The sequence below is a fragment of the Eptesicus fuscus genome, chromosome 1, assembly GCF_027574615.1.
Source record: "Eptesicus fuscus isolate TK198812 chromosome 1, DD_ASM_mEF_20220401, whole genome shotgun sequence".
In the NCBI taxonomy this organism is placed as follows: domain Eukaryota; kingdom Metazoa; phylum Chordata; class Mammalia; order Chiroptera; family Vespertilionidae; genus Eptesicus; species Eptesicus fuscus.
In genome coordinates, this window is record NC_072473.1 from 81,479,814 (window position 1) to 81,499,255 (window position 19,442).

At 39.8% G+C, this 19,442-nt stretch overlaps 1 protein-coding gene across 1 annotated transcript in view; it reads left to right on the forward strand.

Moving 5' to 3' along the window:
- PAK3 (p21 (RAC1) activated kinase 3) overlaps positions 1–18,361 on the forward strand; it is a 184,090-nt gene extending 165,729 nt beyond the window's left edge. Inside the window, exons 20-21 of the mRNA XM_054723775.1 lie at positions 13,388–13,525; positions 17,751–18,361. Coding sequence (XP_054579750.1) covers positions 13,388–13,525; positions 17,751–17,840 — 228 coding nt within the window. The 3' untranslated portion in view covers positions 17,841–18,361. The remainder of the gene's footprint in view (positions 1–13,387; positions 13,526–17,750) is intronic.
- Positions 18,362–19,442: the final 1,081 nt, after the last annotated feature.

Below are 19,442 nucleotides of genomic sequence, written 5' to 3' on the forward strand. Positions count from 1 at the left end.
CCACCAACTTTTCTGTGGTTCTGGACGATGTCCGTTCTGACCTCTAGTTGTATTTTTGAAATTGTTGTGCCTGGCTGCAGGTTAGGTGTTTAACCTATGCCGCCATCTTGGTTTCTCTGTATCTATCTTTTTGTTCAAGTTTATAATGTTCTTTATTACCCATAAATGAGTGAGATCATGTGGTATTTTTCTTTCATTGACTGACTTATTTCACTTAACATAATGTTCTCCAATTCCATCCAGGTTGCTGCAAATGATGAGAATTCCTTCTTTTTTATGGCAGCATAGTATTCCATTGTGTAGATGTACCACAGTTTTCTGATCCAGTCATCTGCTGACGGGCACCTAGGCTGTTTCCAAATCTTACCTATGGTGAATTGTGCTGCTATGAACATAGGGGTGCATATATCCTTTCTGATTGGTGTTTCTAGTTTCTTCGGATATATTCTCAGGAGTGGGATTACTGGGTCAAATGGGAGTTCCATTTTCAGTTTTTTGAGGAAACTCCATACTGTTCTCCACAGTGGCTGCACCAGTCTGCATTCCCACCAGCAGTGCACGAGGGTTCCTTTTTCTCCGCATCCTCGCCAACACTTGTCGTTTGTTGATTTGTTGATGATAGCCATTCTGACAGGTGTGAGATGGTACCTCATTGTTGTTTTGATTTGCATCTCTCGGATAATAAGTGACTTTGAGCATGTTTTCATGTGTCTCTTGGCCTTCCTTCTGTCTTCTTTTGAAAAGCTTCTATTTAGGTCTGTTGCCCATTTCTTTATTGGATCATTTATCTTCCTTTTATTAAGTTGTATAAGCTGCATGTAGATGTTGGAGATCAAACCTTTATCAGTGATGCCATTTGCAAATATGTTCTCCCATGCAGTAGGCCTTCTTGTTGTTTTGTTAATGGTTTCTTTTGCTGTGAAAAAGCTTTTTATTTTGATGTAGTCTCATTTGTTTATTTTCTCTTTAGCTTCCATTGCCCTAGGGGCAGTGTCAGTGAATAATTTCTTTTGGCATATGTCTGAGATTTTGCTGCCTGTGGATTCCTCTAGTATTTTTATGCTTTCCCGTCTTATGTTTAAGTCCTGTATCCATTTTGAGTTTATTTTTGTGTATGGCGTAAGTTGGTGATCAAGCTTCATTTTTTTGCATGTATCTGTCCAATTTTCCCAACACCATTTATTGAAGAGACTGTCTTGACTCCATTGTATGTTCATGCCTCCTTTGTCAAATATTAATTGAGCATAGCGGTTTGGGTCAATATCTGGATTCTCTATTCTGTTCCACTGATCTATATGTCTGTTCTTGTGCCAGTACCAGGCTGTTTTGAGAACAGTGGCTTTGTAATACAGCTTGAAATCTGGTATTGAGATCCCTCCTACTTTATTCTTCTTTCGCAGGATTGCTGTGGCTATTCGGGGTCTTTTTTTATTCCAGATGAATTTTTGGAGAGTTCTTTCAAGGTCGGTGAAATATGCCATTGGTATTTTAATGGGGAGTGCATTGAATCTATAGATTGCTTTGGGTAGTATGGACATTTTAATGATGTTGATTCTACCAATCCATGAACATGGTATGTTCTTCCATCTGTTTATGTCTTCCTCTATCTCTTTTTTCAGTGTCCTGTAGTTTTCCGTGTATAGGTCTTTTACCTCCTTAGTTAAGTTTATTCCTAGGTATCTTAATTTTTTTGGTGCAATGGTAAATGGAATTGCCTTTTTAGTCTCTCTGTCTGTAAGTTCACTATTGGTGTATAGAAAGGCCATAGATTTCTTGGCGTTAATTTTGTATCCTGCTACATTGCCAAATTCATATATTAAGTCTATTAGTTTTTTGACGGAGTCTTTCGTATTTTTTATGTACAATATCATGTCGTCTGCATATAAAGACAGCTTTACTTGTTCTTTTCCAATTTGGATGCCTTTTATTTCTTCTTCTTGTCTAACTGCAATGGCTAATACTTCCAGTACTATGTCAAACAGGAGTGGTGAGAGTGGGCATCCCTGTCTTGTTCCTGTTCTTAGGTGAAATGTTTTTAGTTTTTGTCCATTGAGTATGATGTTTGCTGTGGGTTTATCATATATAGCTTTTATTATGTTGAGGTATGAGCCTTCTATTCCCACCTTGTTGAGAGTTTTTATCAAGAAAGGGTGTTGGATTTTGTCAAATGCTTTTTCTGCATCAATTGATATGACTATGTGATTTTTATCTCTCAATTTGTTTATGTGATGTATCACGTTTATTGATTTGCGGATATTATACCATCCTTTCATTCCTGGGATAAATTCTACTTGGTCATGGTGTATGATCTTTCTGATGTACTGCTGAAGCCAATTTGCTAGAATTTTGTTGAGGATTTTGGCATCTATGTTCATGAGGGATATTGGTCTGTAATTCTCTTTCATTGTGTTGTCTTTATCTGGTTTTGGTATTAGGGTGATGCTGGCTTCATAGAAGGAGCTTGGAAGTGTTCCTTCCTCTTGAATTTTTTGGAATAGTCTGAGGAGGATAGGTTTTAGTTCTTCCTTGAATGTTTGGTAAAACTCTCCTGTGAAGCCATCAGGCCCTGGGCTTTTGTTTGCCGGAAGCTTCTCCATGCACATAGTATTTATATAAATATTGATATTTAGATGAATAGCTTTTCTTCTTGGTCTTATAGTTAAACTTCATTGTATGTTAAATAGATTTATATGAACTAGGTTGGGAGCCTGTTCACCATTTATAGCAGAATATACATAGAAAAAAATGTAATTTGAGCCTCAAGTATTCAAGTTAGAAGGAAATGTTTGTACCATAGTTTGTCTTCTTTGTAAACTGTCTATATCAGTGCTGGGGCCTCTCATGGTTATTAACATATTTCCATGTAAGTCCCCTAGTTTGTTTTCTAACATTCTAACCCAAACTTATAAACTGTTTCAATGAACTAAAGTCACAAACTGAAGCTTTTTAACTAAATGGTTAGTCCTGTTGTAAAACTGCCTTAATGAAAATTTATATATGGATTATTTTGAAGAAATGTGGTAACTTCTAAGATGACTGCTTTATTGTTTTTTAGCTGAGAAAATTGCCAATAATATAAAATGAATTATTCTTTCAACTGGGTAAAATAGTTTTCTCTGAGTACTTAGGTAAATTTAGTTGCACATTGGGGCCAGTGAAAGCTGTGATGTTTTTGTGTTATTACCAAGATGTTTTAATTATTAAGAATTCCAGAGCATCACAGACTTCTAGGTATATCTCAATGCATAAGGCCACCATTTGGGGGCCAAGAGTTATCTTTCTAATATTGTAAATAATGTCAATAAATCATAAAGCCTATATTACCTCACCTTAGAAATTAAACAGACCTTGTTCAATGGTGTATCAGAATATTAAAGAAGAGTACCTTCTCTGTTGAATGTCAGAGAAGACTAAATTTCTGAACTATGTTCCAAGTTCTGGAGAGCACTTATTCTTTCCCTTCCTCTTTGGGTTTACCCAAAGCAGATTATTATGTTGTGGTCATCGTTTTCCAGTTTTCCATCCCTTTAATGGCATCTCCTTATATATACTGCTCATGGATCACTTTTCCTCCTCTCACACTGAGGAGTGAGTAGTTAGAAGTTATCACATGCCATGCCTGTTCAACTACAAAAAGTTGTTTTTGTCATTCTCTGTGTATCTTCTGACATGTTTAATAGTTTACTTTAGGTTCTGAGCTTCAATACTTTGTATGTCATCTGTTATATTCCCAGCTCAGTTAAATTTATTTATATTTTTGGCTCTCATTTCATTCAGCAACAGAAATATTTATTGAGCCCCTCGCCATGAAATCCAGCATTGATCATGTTACAATTCCGACCTTCATAGTCCAGGATGGCAGACCTATAAAGACATAACAAGTATACACAATAAAGTGTGAAAATAGGCATATGAACAAAAGACTGTAGTAACTCAAAGGAGTAACTCAATCTATAGGGTGATCAACTGTCCCACTTTGCTTGGTATCGAGGGACACAGGAACTTCAGTGCTGAAACCTAGGGCAGTCTCCAGAAAACTGAGGTGGTTGTTCACCATATCTATCTAGTAGAGATTGAAACGTCTGTAAAAAGGAAGTGCCATTTGAAATAGAGCTTAAAAGACAAGTAGAATTTCACTAAGAACCTAAGGGAAATGGGGAAAGCATTTTAGGCAGATATGAAAGAACATTTTCTGTTATGGGAATTATTAACAAACTAGAGGCCCAGTGCACGAAATCGTGCATGGGTGGGGTCCCTCTGGGTGGCCTGCAGGGATCGGGCCAAAACCCACAGTCCAACGCCATCTGCAGCTCCTACCTGCTGCTTTCGCTCATCCAGGCCCCACTGTGCCTGCCTCGAGCTCACGCCTAATCAGATACAGAGAGGCTTGTGCTGCCTTAGCAGCACTCACCAGCCATGAGCCCTGCATCTGGCACCATCCCAAGGGGAGTGGCCTGTGGGATTGGGCTGAAACTGGCTCTCCAACATCCCCCAAGGGGTCACAGATTGCGAGAAGGCACAGGCCAGGCTGAGGGAACCCCACCAATGCATGATTGGGTTGGGGAGGAACCGCAGGAGGGCTCCAGGATGTGTCTGGCCCATCTCACTCAGTCATGATTGGCTGGAGCCCAGCAGCAAGCTAACCTACTGGTCCAAGCATCTGCCCGCTGGTGGTCAGTACACGTCATACAGACTGATGAACCAGTTGACTGTCTGCCCCCTGGTGGTCAGTGCACATCATAGTGAGTGGTTGAGCAGCCTTAGCATATCATTAGCATATTTTTAAATAAATCTTTATTATTCAGATTATTACAGATGTTCCTCTTTTTCCCCCCATAGCTCCCCTTCACCCGGTTCCCACCCCACCCCAGGCCCTCAACCCCCACCACTGTTCTCATCCATAGGTGTAAGAATTTTGTCCAATCTCTTCCCGCACCCCCACAACCTCTTCCCCCTGAGAATTGTCAGCCCACTCCCTTTCTATGCCCCTGATTCTATTATATTCACCAGTTTATTCTGTTCTTCAGATTTTTTATTCACTTGATTTTTAGATTCACTTATTGATAGATATGTATTTGTTGTCACTTTGTTGTTCATAATTTTTTTATCTTTACCTTTTTCTTCTTCCTCTTCTTAAAGAATACCCTTCAGCATTTCATATAATATTGGTTTGGTGGTGATGAACTCCTTTAGCTTTTTCTTATCTGTGAAGCTCTTTATTTGACCTTCAATTCTAAATGATAGCTTTGCTGGGTAGAGTAATCTTGGTTGTAGGTTCTTGCTATTCATCACTTTGTATATTTCTTGCCACTTCCTTCTGGCCTGCATAGTTTCTGTTGAGAAATCAGCTGACAGTTATATGGGTACTCCCTTGTAGGTAACTAACTGTTTTTCTCTTGCTGCTTTCAAGATTCTCTCTTTGTCTTTTGCCCGTGGCATTTTAATTACGATGTGTCTTGGTGTGGTCCTCTTTGGATTCCTCTTGTTTGGGGTTCTCTGTGCTTCCTGGACTTGTAAGTCTATATTTCTTCAAATAGGTTTTCAATATCTTGCTCTCTTTCTTCTCCTGGCACCCTCATAATTTGGATGTTGGTACGTTTGAAGTTGTCCCAGAGGCTCCTTACAATATCCTCAAATTTTTGGATGCTTTTTTTCTTTTTGCTCTTCCAGTTGGGTGTTTTTTGCTTCCTTGTATTTCAAATCTTTGACTTGATTCTTGGGATCCCCTAGTCTACTGTTGAATTTCTGTATATTATTCTTTATTTCAGTCAGTGTATGCTTAATTTCTGACTGGTCCTTTCCTTTCCTTTTTTTTTTTTTTTGGCATTCTCACTAAGATCCTTGAAGGTCTTAGTAAGTTCCTCAGAGGTTTCTAGAAGACTCTTGAGTAACCTTATAACTGTGGTTTTGAACTCTATATCCAGTTGTTTGCTTTCTTCCATTTCTTTCATTTGTGACCTGTTTCTTTGTCTCCACATTTTGGCTGCTTCCCTGTGTTGATAGAGTGGCTTTGTGTGGTAGGTGTCCTAAAGGGCCCAATCACCTGAGGTGACACTTTTGGTGCACCCCTTTGTGGGCAGGGTGCACAGTCTTATTATAGTTAAGCCCTGATTTTTGTTAGTATTACTGGGAGGAATTGATCTCCAGGCCAATTAGCTGTGAGGACCAGCTGTGTCTATAGTGGAAGAATTGCTGTGCTGGAGACACACTTATGGGGCAAGACTTGCTTCAGTGGGGCTTTGGTGTTCACCGAGTCTGCCCCTTGAGTGTTTCACTTATGGATGTGAAGAGTTGTAATCTGGTATGGTCTCACACTGACCACTGGGTACACTGGCACTTGGATCTCCAAGGAGGTGCAAAGTCAGCCACTGCTTGAGGCCACCCAGTAGGAGCTACAGAGATATCTTCAGATTCCTCCTCTTTGTTTGGGGTTTGGAAATGCCCAGATTAGTCCCAGCTGTGAAGCAGGGCACGCTGCTGCTGCTGGGTCTTGGGCCTTCTTTTGGAAGCTTTGGAGCTCTCTGACTCAGCTGCAGTTTGTTAGGTTTTAGGTTGAAGAAGGATAGGCCATTCATACGCAAAAGCCTCTGCACACAACTTGGGTGGGGTTGTAAATTGGGTGGGGCAGGGTCTCAGGGAATCACCAGGGTGGAGCAAACAGCAATGGCTGCCAGTCAGCCCTGCACCGGGGAGGTCCCCACATCTCTGCATCCCACGCCTCCATGCAGGAACAATGATTGCTGCAAGCTCCTCTGAGAGAAAGCCACCCTCGCATTCTGGCCTGATGCCAGACAGTCCAGTTTCTCCACATATGAGTCTGAGTCCCCAGGGTCTCACCCAGAACTGGAGTTCAGAGCAATTGGGAGCTTGTATCTCCCTCTTGATTGAAAAAACAACAGTGCACCCAGTTGCCAGCCTGTTTCGCATGTGCCTCTGTACCTCCGCACCTCCACACATTCTACCAGTCTTAATGTGCTTTTTTCTTTCCTTCTAGTTGTAGAACTTCTACTCAGCCAGCTTTCCCGTGGTTCTGCATGATATTTGTTTTGTCTTTTGTTTAGTTTTGATGTGGTTGTGAGAGGCAGCAAGTACAAGGTGTTTACCTATGCTGCCATCTTGGTTCTCCCCTCATTAGCATGTTACACTTTGATTGGTTGTTCTGCTGTTCGGTCTATTTGCATATTACCCTTTTATTATATAGGACTAGAGGCCCAGTGAATGAAAATTCATGCACTGGAGGGGGGTCCCTCAGCCTGGCCTGCCCTCTCTCACAGTCAGGGAGCCTTCAGGGGCGGGAGGCGACCAGGCGATCAGGGTAAGGCGACACCCCCATCACACCTCTGCTATTGCCACTGCCTGCAGTGCAAGCCTTGGTCAGCCCTGGTTACCTGAGCCTTGGGCAGCCCTGAGCAGCTGGGAAGCTGCCATCAGAGGCTTGCCTACACCTCGGGTCTGCCCTGGGCAGCTGGGCAGCTGACATCCTGTCTTGCCTGTGCCTCAGATGTCAGCTGGGCAGCCAACATCCATGGCTTCCCTGGGCCTCGGGCCAGTCCTGGGTGGCTGGGGGGCTGAGGGGACTGGGGAACTCTGGAGACAGGTGCACGGAGTGGCCAGACCCACTGGGGGCGGGCCTGGCCATGCCACACACCTGCCGCCCCAGCAGGGCTGACAGACTGGGTGCCGCCATCTTGTGGCTGTGGGCATTGCCATCTTTGAGGGTGTAGCAGTCAATTAGCATATTCCCTCCTTATTGGCTGTGGGCGCCACCATCTTTGTGAGCATGTGATTGTCAATTAGCATATTCCATCTTTATTGGATAGGATTGGTGTGTATAGCTTTGACCAACATGTGCATGTGTGTGGAGGTGGGGACTAAGAAAGACTCCAGGGTGAGAAGAAAACAGATATGGGCAGGAAGGGTGAGCAGGTGTCAAATCTTTAAGGGCGTTATATGCCTTGCTCAGGAATCTTTACTATGTCCTCTGGATCAATTGTTCAAATGAAACTTTGTTTTGGAAGCATAAATAAATAGTGAAAAAGGAAATATTTTTTAGATTGAAAAAGATATGTGTGGGTAGAGGGTCCTAGAATCTCTACAGCTATCTCCCTCTTCCACCTATTTTTCTTCTTAGCTGCCATTAGGGGAATTTTGGGTAACCCTATTGAAAACCACATCAATGAATCATGGGGATCCACTAACTTTTTTCAAAGCAAAAAGACAGATGACATGATGAGATCTCTGATGGGATAGCTGGACTGAAGAATAAAAAGGCTTAGTAAAGAAAACCAATCAGGAGGCTATGGAACAGCCTGAGAGAAACTCAAACTTAAGCAGAGACAATGGTTATAAAGAGAAATGGATGGATATGAAAGACATTTCTGTAGGTTTCATTAACAGAAGCTAGTAGACTGATTATAGTGAGGGTGGGGAAGAGGAAGGTTTCTGGTTGAGGAAGGAGGATTCAAGAATGATTTTTGGTTTCTTAAGAAGCAACCAACTAAACTGATGAACAAAAACAGATCCAGAGACAGAGAATCATCGATCAGATCGTCAAAACTCAGAGGGAAGGCAGGGGAGGGTTGTGGGAAGGGGGAGGGATCAACCAAAGGACTTGTATGCATGCATATAAGCATAACCAATGGACACAGACACCAGGGGGGTGAGGGCATGAGCAGAAAGGGGGTGGGGGAGGCAATGGGGGATAAGGATACATATGTAATACCTTAATAAAAAAGTAATAATAAAAGGAAGCAACCAACTAAAAAGGAAATCTCTAGTCTAATTTCTAACTACCCGCTCACTTTACTTGAGTTTTCACTAACTCAGATAAAACCAAAATGTGATCATTCATGCCTGGATATGTTTTCCTCAATCTGTCTTCATCTAAGACTTAACTTTGCTAGTAAAATTCTTTTTTGCTGTGATTGTTGTATTGGCTACAACTGTATTTGCCTCTTATATGCAGGACTGTGGGCAGCAATTTTCCTTTTACAGCTGATGCACAGGATGTGTTCCAAAAGTTAATTTTAAGTTAATTATTTGAAACTAAGAGTGCATGTTCTCATAGAACTGGCATTATGCATAGTGAGAAGGTTCCCAGGCTAGTCCAAAAAGGCCAGTGTAGACCATAATATAACTGAAAGTGTGGATTTTTGTAATGGAAATTAGTTGAAAATATTACTGTTACAATTAAAAGGAAAACAACCATTGAAAAAGAAATCATCTGGCTTTTTGTTTCCTTCAAGTGGTAGTACTTGATGAAAAGCAAGTTGAAACCTAGGAAGACAGAGAGAAATAGATAAGGATTTTTCTGTAAATTGGACAGCACAGCCTTTTAATTTTATTTTTAAGTAATGTTTTACAATTATAAAATAATTAAATTGTAGAAAATTTGGAAACTTGAAAAATATGTTTTAAAAATTAAGTCACCAATAATCCTACCACCCAGAGAGAACCACTGTTAACATATTGGTGCTTCCTTTCAACCTTTTTAAATCACATCAACAATATTAACTATAGTATATCCCCATGCTGAACTATTATGCAGTCCTCAAAATAATATTTCTGAAGAATTTTTAAAAACATCAAACAATATTTGATATAGTATTGAGTAAAAGGCAGTCTTGCATTTGATACCTAAATGGGGGACGAGGGTAAGCAGATCAGCATTTTTATTTATTTATTTATTTTTCTTTTTTTTATTTCTTTATTGATTAAGTTATTACATAGCACTTTTTAACCTGAAGGAGTCATCTATTAGGTTCCCAACCCAGACCCCCTCCCCACCACCCTTGGCCACACACCCCCAACAAAAACCACAGCCACTGTTTTTATAGAAATTCCAAAGAGGACATATGCACTCTTTGAAGTGCTGCAGAGGTTCATAGCACTTGTTCCTTTATTACTTCTGATTTTCCTTAAAAACCACAGGACTTTCTGGCTGCACTGTATCACTAACACCATTCAGCCTTCACAACTATTATCAAAGTGTTGGGGTTTTTTTTTCATAAATGGAATGGAAAGAGGGACATGCATTCCCTGATGTAATTAGACATGGATTGAGAGAGGTGAGAAAGACAGAGAAGCATGTGTACTTGTGAGGACCAAGATTATATGGAGTAGAATGAATTAAACTAAGAATACTAAACAAAAATGTAGAAAATGAAACAGTATAATTTGCAAAAAGATCTACAGAGTGTAAAGAAGGAAAAGAAATGTGTTTGTTTAGGACTGGGTTTGGCTACAGAGCAGAAATCAGGCAAGCAAAGGACAGAGAGTTTGGCAGAATCGTGGCCAGTTGAAATAAGAGTTTTGGGAGGAGGCAGCAAATGTAATTTGCATTAACCAATTTTCTTTTAATGAGGGAACTAAGATGCTTTTGTGAGGACATGTGCTTCAAGCATTAATTATCCAAGAACTAAAAACACTGTTTGAACTTTATCTGCTGTGAATGTGTACCATTTGATTTTATCCCAATCAATACCTTCCAAAAAGCCAGTTTATGGATTCTTTTTCTATACTACCTCCTTTTAGTCAAAACTAGATTTGCCACTGACTTGTATATGGCATGGAAGTTCTAATAGCTGCCACGTGCATTTGCTGTTCATCAATAAAGGAATTTAAAATTAGATAGGAGGAGTGAAGGACAGGAAGTTGTTTGGAGTAGGGTGTATTTAAATGCGGGCTTTTTTAATATCCTGGGGAGGGAAAAAAGTTTCATCTCACTCTGTAGAAACATGTGGCATTGTAATTCTCACTCATTACTATGCAAGAGAATCCCCCTCTATGGGACTTTGTGGCTCTTGAATTTGATGTACTTATGAGTTACTAAACAGGCTGCAAGTCCTTGACCAGTGGTTTTCAATGTTTGCTGTAAATTGGAATCTCATGGAGAGCTTAAAAAATACCAATGCCTGAGTTCCACTCCCAGAGATTTTTATTTCATTGATATTGGCTGAGAACTGGGTATGGCGAATTTTTTAAATCTCCCCAGGTGATTGTGGGAACCTCTAGTTTAGCCTGCGGCTTAATTAGCTGGGTGGAATAAACCACTTCTCAGAGTGTAGTCCTGGAACCAGCAACTTCAGGATCAATAGGGGACTTATTAGAATGAAAATTCTTGGGCCTCTCTCTGGATTTACTGAATCTGATTTACAATGGGGTGACCCAGGAATCTGGGTTTTAACAAGCCCTTTAGTTGATTCTAGTGCACTCTATAGGTTGATAGGTTGATGGCCACTGGATTAAGCAGTCTTTCTTAACCCTTTCTAAAGTATATATGTGGAAGTTTCTGGAAAGGAGATGTTCTCACCAGCTATTGAAAATTGGCCTGGAAAATGACTTTGATAAAAATACAGTTTTAAAGAATTTATTATTATTATTGTTAATCCTCACCCAAGGGTATTTTTTCCATTGATTCTTATAGAGAGTGAAAGGGAGGGAGAATGGGGAGAGACAGAGAGAGAGAAACACCAATGTGAGAGAGACACATCAATTGGTTACTTCCCGTGCATGCCCTGAACAGGGCAGCGATTGTGCCTGCAACCTAAGTATGTGCCCTTGTCTGGAATCAAAACTGAGGCCCTTCAGTACTTGACTGACCCTCTAACCACTGGACAACTAGCCAGGGTGATAGAAATATATATATATATATATATATATATATATATATATATATATATATATATATAAAAGCCAAGTGACTAGAATGACCAGAACGACCAGAACGACTGGAGTGACTGGTTGCTATGAAACACACTGCAGCTGCCAACCAGCCCATTTGGGGGCCGGGCCAGCCGGCCAACCTCCTGTATCACCTCCCCCTCAGCTGGCCCAGCTCCCATCAGCCCCTATCCGGGTGGGCCAGCCAGACCCCACCCATGCACGAATTCGTGCACAGGGCCTCCAGTACTTTTAATAAAACTATTAAGAGCCACAGTGGGGAAGAGGAAAAGGGATTGATAATTTGCTGCAAAGCCCAAGCAAGTTCAGGAGAGAGCATGCCTTCAAAGTATTTAAGGGATTGGTTGCATAGGCAGGATAACCCTGGTGGCAATACCTGCAGGAAAACTCCTATTTAACCTTCAAGATGCTGTTCTGATGCCAACCTCCTATATGAAGTTTTCTCTGAGCTCTGGTGTAAATTGCTTTATCCTTGTGTTTACTTAACACTTGCTAAGTTCCTTGATTAGGTCTTATCTCACTGTATTGAATCTCTCTATGTCTCTCTCCCTCACTGTATTGAATACAACTTGCTAAGTTCCTTGATTAGGTCTTATCTCACGCTATTGAATCTCTCTATGTCTCTATGTCTCTCTATGTCTCTATGTCTCTCTATGTCTCTATGTCTCTCTCCCTAAATTCTGTGACCTTTGAATATACGACATTCTCTACTCATCTTTCGATATCCAATGTCTAATATAATACCTTATGCATACTTAATGCCCTAGAATCATTTGCTTAGAGGATAATAATGAATTGCCAGGTTGTGTTTTTTTTTTTTTTTTTTTTTTTTTTTGGCTGTCAAGAGCCTTTGAATGATGGGCTTTGTGACTTAATCATGGTCTTGGGTCTGACTCTCTGCCTGGGGTCTTTGGTTTTGTCAACAAACCATGAATATATAGATATCTCACTGATAGCCTTACACAACAGTGATTTCAGTATTATTTGCAACTTATTATTTTATAGCAGGATACATAACTATCTGGTTCCAGGACTATTAATTTCAGTTTTTCCTCATAGGTAGACCTTCAGGGGGATTCTAATTAGAATCTTTAGACATACATTTGCCACAATACAAAAGTACTTGATTTTTTAGGCCCCAGATGTTACTACTCATCCAGGCACTGCCATCTTCTGGTTCTTTTTGTAGTTCTCTAACTCTATACTGGACTCTGTTCATCCCTGGGCTGCTCACAAATATTCTTTAAACCAGATAAACACTTAATAAATTACAATCACCTTTGCGACCATGCCTTCCAGAGGTTATATATACTCAGGTCAACATGATGGGATGTATATGTGTTCACCAACTCTTTAGAGTCACAGATTCACAGGAAATTTTTGGTTTAATTTTCTAGATGGTTCATCACACATTCATTATAGGTATAATGATTTTTACTGGTTTAACTTTCACAGAACAACCTCATAACCCTATTTCCAATTTTGGGGGGGCTGGTTGGGGCATCTCACTGTCACCTTAGTTACTGCCAAGAGTAATAATTTCTAAATGTTATAGAAACTTTGAAATATATGTCAATGCCATTATGTATACTATAATTTTTAAGATCTACTGTATAAACTAGAAGAAACTGGATTTGTACCTTCTATGCCAACTCATAATCCTAATATGTATGTGCTGAATAGATTTCTATAATTTTTTCTATAGGCATTATATCTGATAGCTACTAATGGAACCCCAGAACTCCAGAATCCAGAAAGACTGTCGGCTGTATTCCGTGACTTTTTAAATCGCTGTCTTGAGATGGATGTGGATAGGCGAGGATCTGCCAAGGAACTTTTGCAGGTGAAAATAAAATAAGTCAAGTACAAAGAGTCATTATATTGGGCTTTTATAACTTCAATGTGCGACAGCAAGAGAACTCTGTCAAGAGATGTCTAGTGAGAGTTAAGCTACAGATCACAGGCACATAAGTATAGACATGCATCTGGTACATGACTGATTGACATGTTTCCTTTCTTCTGAAAAGTTGGCAATTTAAACTATAAAACTCTTTTGCTCTTCCTGAAGTCTTATTTTGCAAGAAAAAAACAATTTGAATCTCTGGTGTTGCTGTTTTGTTCTAAACTTTACTTGTGCTCCTGGATGTTGTATGCAGGTGCTGTTGGCTGGAGGTAATTCTCTACATAACTATGCAATTATTTCCATAGCATTTGCTACTCTAAAGCTTTACCGATCAAAACCCCTATGCTTGTGATGCTAAATGGCAGGCACCTGCTTGCCTGTGTGAGTAACATCCAGTGGTGAGTGCCTATGTAACCATTTGTCCTTTTCATGGCTCTCAGGGATTAGTATATACAATAATAATTAGTACCTATGATTTACCAAATTATTTACCCACATTATCTCATTTAATTCTTATAACAGCTCCATAGGGCAGGTGTTATTATCCCAAGTTACAGATGTAAAAATTGAGGCTCACATAGCTATTGAGTGGTAAACTGGGATTTGAGCCCTGGATTGTCTGACTTTCCACCACACAAACACACAAACCAGTTTAGAGCAATATCTGAGGAATAGCTCAGAGATATTGCAAGTTTGGTTCCACACCACAATAAAGCCAATATAACAATAAAGTGAGTCATAATATTTTTGTTGATGAGAAGTCTTACCCTCAATTTACAAAAAAAATGCAACATCCATCAAGTGCAATAAAGTGAAGTGCAATAAAACAAGGTATGTCCACACCTATATTGATAAAGCAACACATGCTCAGGATTACATATGTACCTTCACTGCTGGGGACTGTTCTTCAGGGAAATGTATCAAGCTATGTAACATTCAAGAGTAATGACTGATTGTTCTCTCTCTGACTTTGACCACATACTCAATTTAAACAAAAGATACAACCATGGATTCCATTCAAGGCAAAAACAAAAATAAAACAGAAAAATATTTCCATTACTCCTGAACTCCCTCCTGAGATAGGCAAAAAAATATCCTACCCCAACCCAAATCACACCAGGGATAAACCAACTTGAAGGAATTGAGGAAGCTACACCTTTTCTTTTTTGCTACCTTTATTTCACAGGCTGTCATAGAAACCTACAATGTCAAATCTGAAATGGTTTCTTATTGATCCTCTAATTAATCCCATCTCAAATTACAGATGAAAAATCTGAACTTTTGAGTGCTTCACTTGTACATCTTTTCACTCTTCTCACTACCCCATATATACCTCCTGATGCATGTTCCAAAGATAAATGAAGATAGTTGTTTCCTATATAATAAAAGCCTAGGTGGCATCACACCCTCACACAATGCCCTCAAGCAACATCACCACAAGATGGTCACCACAAGATGGCAGTACTCACAGTGGAGGCGGGGCCTGGCAGCTGCTCTGTGCAGTGAGGCCTGGGGGTCCTGCATCTCTGCACAGTGTGGAAGATGCCGGTCCTGGCCTCTCTGCCACTTCACGCAGAAGAGGCGGGTCCCGGCGGAGAAAGCGGGTCTTGGCAGGGGAGGGCAGTTGGGGGCCATCAGGCCAGCAGAGGAGGGCAGTAGTGAGCAATCAGGCTGCCAGGGAAGCGCAGTTGGGGGCGATCAGGCTGCCAGGGGAGGGCATTTTTGGGTGATCAGGCTGGCAGGGGAGGGCAGTTAGGGGCGATCAGGCTGGCAGGGGAGTGGTTAGGGGGTGATCAGGCTGGCAGGCAGAAGCAGTTAGGAGCCAGTGGTCCTGTATTGTGAGAGGGAAGTCTGACTGCCAGTTTAGGCCCAATCCCAGGGATAGGGTTAAACCAGCAGTCAGACATCCCCTGAGAGGGGGAGGGTGCAGGCCGGGCTGAGGGACACCACCCCCCGTGCATGAGTTTTGTGCACCAGGCCTCTAGTATATTGTATATGTTAGCAATAACCCATATATTGCCTTAAGTCCATATAACTTCATTCTCTGACTTGAGCCTATTTATGCCCAGTTTATTTATTTATTTTTATTGTCTAAAGTTTTACTTATGTCTCCTTTTCCCCCAACTTACCCCCCCAGCTATTCTCACCCGCCAAGCCCCCAAGCACCCTGGTGTCTGTGTCCATTGCTAATATGCATGCATACAAGTTAGCTAATATGCTAATATGTATGCTAATATGCATGCATACAAGTCCTTTGGTTGCTCTCTAACCCCCCTACCATTTGTCTCTGGATCTATTCTTGTTTATCAAATTGTGTTCATCATTATATCCCAAATATGAGTGAGATCATGTGAGAGGTTAGAAAGGAAAGAGTTGCATGACATTCACACCACTGGAATGCTTGAGACAAGACATAGGTATTAAGTATTTGTGTGATTTTCTATATGGCCTACAGTCCTCTGTCCATTAATTGATATTTATTGAGAAACTCCTATTTGCAAGGCTTAAGTGCAGTGGGTGATACAAACCTCTTAAGGGTGTGATTCCTCCTCTCCAGAAGTTCACAATCTCCTTGGGTACAAAAAAAAAAATGCAAGGTTGTTTCGAGACTCATTCAAACCAAGTGACAGCCATGATTCTATAGGTGATCAGAAAATGTCTATAACCAGGAAGGAGTTCTGCTGGGTTTTGAAGGACAGATCAGTTTTAGATAGGTTGAAGAAAAAGGGGGCAGGAATTACAAATGGCAGAACTATATTGTGACCAAAAAGTATGTAGGCAAGGTTTAAGGGAACAGAAAACAGAAAGTATAGCTGAAGAGTTCAAGTGGGAAGTTACAGGAGATAAAACCACAGAGGGTATTGACACCAGGCTAGAGTTGGGACTGTAGACAGTGGGGAAATACTGAAGATATCAGAGGGAATCAAATGATGAAAGCTTTGTTTAGGAAAATTTATCTGGTAGTATGCAATAAAAAATAGCACCGTTTAAAAATGGAGGGGGGAGATCAAGGGGGAATTATAGTTATAGTTCAGAATTAAAATTGATTAGGCCTGAACTAGGGAAAGCAAGAGATCATTATAAGAAGCATTGAGAAGAAAGTACTTGATAGCTGATTTCACATAGAACATAAGATAGAAGAAGATAAAAATGACTTCAGAATATATAATCACTGGTAGCATTCAATAAAAGCCAAAGTGATATAGGATAATGCAATGGCAACATGTCTTTGCTTCTGTGTAGTTTACAAGTAACTGTTATTTACCTTACCTGATTTAACCATTGCAAGAAGCAAAGAAGATGATTGAATTTAGGTGCTCTGAATCCAAATCCCCTGTGGTTTACATCACACAAGAGGAACCTGTGTGGTATCTTAACATATATTTTTAAATGTTAAATTCAAGGTGACAGAACATTTAAAGGAAATATCCAGTAGGCAATTGGAAAAAATAGGACCAAAATTAAGGAAAGAGATCAGGTCATAAAATATAGATTTGGGAGTCATTTCCCTAAAACTGATGAGAGGTTGAAACCATGAAAGGGAATGATCTCTCAAATGAATTAAATTAGAAAGAGAGGATGCTGAGAGCTAAGTTCTAGTATGTGGGAGGTAGATGGAGGTGAAAACAGGGAAGAAGATAGGGAGGGAGTAGTCAGTGAGCATGCTTGTAAAGAATCAAGATAGTAAATGTCACAGGCCCCCAAAGAGGAAACCATCTCAAAGAAGGAATAGATGTTCACTTGTATTAAGTACTGTAGAGAGTCCAAAAGAGAAATGGTGGAGGCATAGTATTGGATTTAGCAGTTAGGAAGCCACTATCTTCAGGACCAAGGTTAAAGACATTTTTTCAAGCATGTGAGCTGCTCTTAATAAAATCACAAGTTTAAGAAATTCAGAAAGTCAGACTGTTAAACACTGAGATTTTACAGGACCCCAACTCTGAGTTTCTAGCTCTGCCAGTCAGCTTCCAGAGTATTTCATAATACTGAAGGAAAAAAACACCTGAAGGACAAAAGCTGGCATTATTTTAATAAAATAATCTTTAATTGGGTGCTCAAAATACATTTTAATGAAAAAATGGCTGCTTGAAAATGTAAAGTAATATACTTGTTTGGATGAAAGAATTCCAGTTATTCCTTTGTTTTTGTTTTTTATCTTTTGCAGCATCCATTTTTAAAATTAGCCAAGCCTCTCTCCAGCCTGACTCCTCTGATTATCGCTGCAAAGGAAGCAATTAAGAACAGCAGCCGCTAGGACTGCAAGCCTTACCCTGCACCATCTCCCTCATGAGTAAGACTGAAATAAAACTCTGCTACACGAAAGAAGGAAGAACGACAGTCAAATGGGGTGGGGGTTATTTAACTTTCTAATGAATAGAAACTTCTTACAAGCCTTTTTCCTACTCCCTAAGATTATGTAATTTATTTGTAAGCCTGAATCGCAGCCCAAACAGGGCAGCAATGTCGAAGTGGCCATAAAGTGGTCACTTCCACCGTGAAGCGAAAGAGCCAGTAGTGAATCCCCTCATTTTGTGCATTCACTTTGAAGAAAAAGGTTTCTCAAAGGTGCACACTCCTTCTTCATAGTGTTGTGTTTGTTTTTAAGTTAGAGAATAGTCCCTCTTGCATTCAAACCTCTTTCAAAGCTCCTTACCCAATGTGATGTTTTTCACTTGCATTGTCATTAGATGTCCAGAAAAAAAAAAAAAAGATGTCAAAACGTGTTTTTTTAAAAAAGAAAGCAAAAAATAAAAATAAAATAAAAAATAAAAACAAAAAAAAAACAAACAAACAAATGAACAAAAAAAAAAGAGCAAGTACTGTGTGAATATGTGGAAGTCCATGCCCTAATAGAATTGCAATTTTTTTATTCTTCTTCTACAGTGGTGGCTTGGTTTGTGTACCTGTTTTTCTGCACTTGCACTGGAAAGGGTTTCTTTTAAGATACTTTCCAAAAGCATGGAGCAATATGTGTGTTCAGAAAAGGCTTTAAAAACTCTATAAAGCTCTGATGGTGAAATCCTGTCACATTTTCATGATGATGCTTAAGAGGCAGTTGATTTATCATTTATGTAAATCAGCTTGTTCAACTTCATGATATGTGAAAAAGGACATACCAAAACTGTGGGACTCCTGATGAGTGAGTCCAGGTCCCAAATCTAGGAAATCCTCATAGGAGAAACCATACTTAAACCAAGATGGGACTCTATCCAAGAGCCAAAAGGAAAATAAGTATGAAGTACTGAAATTCTTGTTGGACAATAAGTAAACAAAAATTAAAAATACTTAATTTAACCCTATCTTGTGCTTATGACATGTATGCACTTAAAATAGACACACCAGGGGGAAACACACCCATTAGCTAACATTTGCTTAGGATAAAAAATGTTTATTTTGACAATTTATAACATCTTAAAATTAAAAACGATCTGGAGAACAAAGATTTTTTTTGTAAGCATTCAACTCTGTAAGAAATGGGAGGTCAGTGAAAACTATATCCCAATAAACATTTGGCTATAAGTACTTGTTTCAATTTTCTTTATATACCACCAATTTCTGTTTCAGGATATAGTGTGTTCATACTTAGTTTTTTGGGCTTTTGAATTTCAGAAACATGCTCATAAAGACTTGGAAGTTCTCCAGTGAAAATAATTAGGGCGTGTAATCATATACCCCAAGAAATATAAGTCCAACTGAATTCCTTTTGTGTCTTGGAGAAAATATGAAAATTTGACTACTATTTCACCATGTATCTATTTATTAAAAAATCAACAGTTGGCACTTCCTGAATCTTCTGAGAGTAGAAAAATATCTGGAGAATGTCTGCAAAGAAAAGGATATGCATCTCTTTTGAAAG